Genomic DNA, 5,000 nt, shown 5'->3' on the forward strand with positions numbered 1-5,000 from the left:
AATTTAGAGAAATTGCAACCTCGAAATATGTTTTGCAAATGTATCTGTGTTTCATGTGATTTCATGTGATTTTGGTTTTTTCGTGTTTATTCAAACAAATGTGACGCAACAAATGTTGTTTGTGTACCCCTTCATAGGGGCTATGGCCTGATGAATAAATCATCCGTATCCGTATCCTCCTCCTACTTCTACTCAGGCTACTACTACTACTAAGAAAGAGAAGATGAAGAAGAATATGGCTATGCTACGGATCTATATGGCACAAAATCCCCATTTATAGTATGGGTTCTGAGTGCCTCGCATGCAGTAATACGTATACGATAGTGCATGATAATGATAAAATAATGATAACAACAACAACGACAATAATAATAACATTTTTTTCTTATTCTGTGGATCCTCATGTGCTGTTGTATGCTATCATTCACTGTTGTATATATATTGTACTATGTGAGGTGCTGTGAGCCCGTTATGTAATAATAATGATAATAATAATGTATTGTACTATGTGAGGCACTTTGAGCCCATTATGTAATAATAATAATATTAATTATTATTATTATTATTATTATTATTATTATTACATAACGGGCTCACATCGCCTCACATAGTATAAAACATATACAATAGTGAATGATAGTATACAACAGCACATGAAGATGCACAAGATAAGAAAAAAAGGAAACACACACACACACACACACACACACACACACACACACACACACAGAGCTGCTACATGTACCACATGAATTCACAATGACTCAGCGGTATGCCGCACACACGCAGTGCAACACCCTTTCACACCGTGTGAGTGGCAGCTGGTACGATACAGAATTAAAAAAAGAAAAAGAAAAAAGAAGACAACAATGACAATAAAAGAGCAACCGCTGGTTTAGTATAGGTCTCGGCGATCGCTGCGAGAAGGTTACAGATAAAATAATTTGATAGAAGAACAAGAACGACCGAGCGATTGTTTTCAGTGCGAGCAAGTGAAGCAGTGGGACAACTTTAAACTAACTCCAGTTAATCCTACTGCACAAAAAGGATGAAACAACTGCTGCAGAACAGCTGGTGAAATGACGTACTGGCTGACGCCCTTAAGGTCAAGTTATCAGTTTCAGTTTCAGTTTCTCAAGGAGGAGTCACTGTGTTCGGACAAATCCATATACGCTACACCACACCTACTAGACAGATGCCTGACCAGCAGCATAACCCAGTTTTCAGTTTCAGTTTCACTTTCTCAAGGAGGCGTCACTGCGTTCGGACAAATCCATACACGCTACACCACATCTGTTGAGCAGATGCCTGACCAGCAGCATAACCCAACGCGCTTAGTCAGGCCTTGAGTGCATGCTTACATATTTGTGTACCTATGAAAGTGGATTTCATTTTACGTAATTTCGCCAGAGGACAACACTCTCGTTGCCATGGGTTCTTTTTCAGTGCGCCAAGTGCGTGCTGCACACGGGACCTCGGTTTATCGTCTCATCCGAAAGACTAGACGCTCAGTTTGATTTTCCAGTCAAACTTAGGAGAAAGGGCGAGAGCGGGATTCGAACCCACACCCTCACGGACTCTCTGTATTGGCAGCTGAGCGTCTTAACCATTCTGCCACCTTCCTCCTAGCATAACCCAACGCGCTTAGTCAGGCCTTGAGTGCATGCATATATATTTTGAGTACCTATAGGAGTGGGTTTTCTTTTTTCCTCAACAGAATTTTGCAAGAGGACAACACTCTCGTTGTCGTGGGTTACTTTTTTTCAGTTGGGGCTCATGTACGTTTATATGTATTTGACTGTGCTTTCATATCTGTGAAACTGCATGTTTGGTGCATATCTGTTATGTACGTGTGGGTGTATGTGTGAATGTGTGTCTTCATGTTTTACATTTATTTGCTTATTTATCATCATTGTTGTCGTATTTATTTATTCATTTATTTATTAATATTATTATTATCATTACTACTACCTTTTTATATCATAATTATTATTTAGTTATTTATTTATTCATTTATTTATTTATGTAAGCTTATCTATTATTTATTCACCTTTTTTTTTCCTCAAGGCCTGACTAAGCGCGTTGGGTTACGCTGCTGGTCAGGCATCTGCTTGGCAGATGTGGTGTAGCGTATATGGATTTGTCCGAACGCAGTGACGCCTCCTTGAGCTACTGAAACTGAAACTGAAAAGTGCGCCAAGTGAGTGCTGCACTCGGGGATATCGGATGATCGTCTCATACCAAGCAGTGACTAGACGCTATTTGATTTTCCAGTCAAACATGGAAGACAGGATGAGAGCAGGATTCGAATCTAGACCCTCACAGACTCTATATTGGCAGATGAACATCTCAAACACACTGCCACCTTCTTCTCTTGGAGTTATCAGCCAAAAGGTGTTAAACTCCCCCAGCATATAGCTATAGAACAGGCGGACAAAGCACCACAGAACAGGTGGACAAAGCACCACAGAACAGAACAGTCGGCGGACAAAGCATCACAGAACAGGTGGACAAAGCACCACAGAACAGAACAGTCGGACAAAGCACCACAGAACAGAACAGGTGGACAAAGCACCACAGAACAGAACAGGTGGACAAAGCACCACAGACCAAGTGGACAAAGCACCACAGAACAGAACAGGTGGACAAAACACTACAGAACAGAACAGGTGGACAAAGCACCATAGAACAGAACAGGTGGACAAAACACTACAGAACAGGTGGACAAAGCACCACAGAACAGGTGGACAAAGCACCACAGAACAGAACAGGCGGACAAAGCACCACAGAACAGGTGGACAAAGCACCACAGAACAGAACAGGTGGACAAAGCACCACAGAACAGAACAGGCGAACAAAGCACCACAGAACAGAACAGGTGGACAAAGCACCACAGAACAGAACAGGCGGACAAAGCACCACAGAACAGGCGGACAAAGCACTACAGGACAGAGCAGGCGAACAAAGCCTTATAACTAATCCTCTAGAATGGCAATAATAAGTCGCCCTGCACGCGCTCGCTCGCTCCATACTCATTGGTTGCACTGGGGGCTGCATCGGAGGCATTGGCATGGGGGGATGGACGTGGTGGTGATGCGGATGGTGCGGGTGGTGTGGTTGGTGAACAGGCTGAGGATGAGGCTGAGGTTGTGGCTGTGGCTGCGGCTGCGGCTGAACGGGCTGCGGCGGCTGCGGCGCTCCTGCACAGAGACCGTCACACGTACAAATCCAGGCGCAGCTTCCATGCAAGCAGAGTCGCGCGCGCGCAGGGCATGCAGCTAAGTGGTATTCCTCGCGGAACCCTCCCCCCCACCCCTATCCCACGTGACCCTCACTCCCTCCACCTCAGCGACTGGCCTGTCCGAAACACGTCACCACACTGTCATAGCGAGCACGCATCATCGCGCACTCGAACTGTTATTCTGAGGAGCGCCCTCACATTGGGTACAACTTTTGTCGTGAGGGTCTTTTCAGTTTGAAAAATATATTACAATTCTTCCAGATAATTACAGACCTATAGTTATGAAGTTTAGAACGACGGGCGCAATAGCCGAGTGGTTAAAGCGTTGGACTGTCAATCTGAGGGTCCCGGGTTCGAATCACGATGACGGCGCCTGGTGGGTAAAGGGTGGAGATTTTTACGATCTCCCAGGTCAACACATGTGCAGACCTGCTAGTGCCTGAACCCCCTTCGTGTGTATATGCAAGCAGAAGATCAAATACGCACGTTAAAGATCCTGTAATCCATGTCAGCGTTGGGTGGGTTATGGAAACAAGAACATACCCAGCATGCACACCCCCGAAAACGGAGTATGGCTGCCTACATGGCGGGGTAAAAACGGTCATACACGTAAAAGCCCACTCGTGTGCATACGAGTGAACGCAGAAGAAGAAGAAGAAGAAGAAGTTTAGAACTCTCAATCACAATTTACCCATCCAGGAAGGAAGATTCTTATGTGCTGACAGAAATGAGAGGGTTTGTAGAAAATGTAATTCAGGTGAATTGGGAGACGAATTCCATAACGTCTTTAAATGTTCGTTCTTTTCAGACACCAGAAAAGCATTCTTAAAACCATTTTATTGTAAACGACCGAACACACTGAAATTCAGTACACTCTTCAATTCCTCGAAGAAAAAAGTGTTGTTGAAGCTGGCAAAATTTTTGAACATTATTATTAAATCTGTGCGATAATTTTGATGTTCTTATTCTTTTTTTCTTATGTCAGGATAACAGTACTAAACGCTTCAAGTAATACATTTCCTATGTGTATATGCTTTTTTGTTTCTTGTTTGTTTGTTTTTTGTTTGTTTGTTTTTTCTTTTCTTTTCGTATTTTCTCCTTATACTGAATTTCTGATTGTTTATTTGCGTGTGTGCATGTGAGCTCTGCAGGTTTTCTTTTCCTGGGGTTCCACTGTGTGTTCCCTGCCCCCACCCTGAACCCCCCGCCCCTTAAAAAAAAAAAATCTCTCTATTCTCCTTCGTGCAATTGCACGTCTCGAGGATGTGTGCCTGTTTTTCCCTTGTCTCCATGCACCCAAATCGGGTTTCTCCGATTAACTCGCTCAGTACGACCAGTCCTCTCTTCTCCTCTACACAGCCCCCTCGGATGTCCAGTGGGTGTCTCAATGACCCAACCTTTAGCTTCCGTCGTCAGAATTGTGGTATTCTTTGTCAACATTCACATCTTCAGTATAAGAGCCTTCCGCTTGCAATATTTTGATGATGGTAATTGGGGTGAAACGCTGTTAACGTCATCTCTTTCGCCGTTCGTATGGAGAGAGTTAAAAAATGAGTTTGAATCTTTGAACCTTTGAGTACATCTGGGAGGTCCTTTGTACCCTCACTCCCTCCGCCTTCTTTTTTTTTTTTTTCTTCTTTTCCAAAATCTTCCCCGGGCAAATGGCGCGATAACTGACTACCTGGGGCCGTATTCAAGGAGTTCATCAGGCTGGGGTTGGCCAGCACCTTGGGCACCAGACATAGAGGACAGAGAGAGA

General features: G+C 44.0%; 1 protein-coding gene across 1 annotated transcript in view; it reads right to left on the bottom strand.

Annotated features, from left to right (window-relative positions):
• Window positions 1-5,000, bottom strand: part of LOC143277894 (uncharacterized) — a 44,717-nt gene that overhangs the window by 11,622 nt on the left and 28,095 nt on the right. The window contains exon 5 of the mRNA XM_076582850.1: window positions 3,033-3,200. Within this exon, the coding sequence (XP_076438965.1) occupies window positions 3,033-3,200 (168 nt within the window). The remainder of the gene's footprint in view (window positions 1-3,032; window positions 3,201-5,000) is intronic.

This window comes from Babylonia areolata, chromosome 35, assembly GCF_041734735.1.
Source record: "Babylonia areolata isolate BAREFJ2019XMU chromosome 35, ASM4173473v1, whole genome shotgun sequence".
Lineage (NCBI taxonomy): Eukaryota > Metazoa > Mollusca > Gastropoda > Neogastropoda > Buccinidae > Babylonia > Babylonia areolata.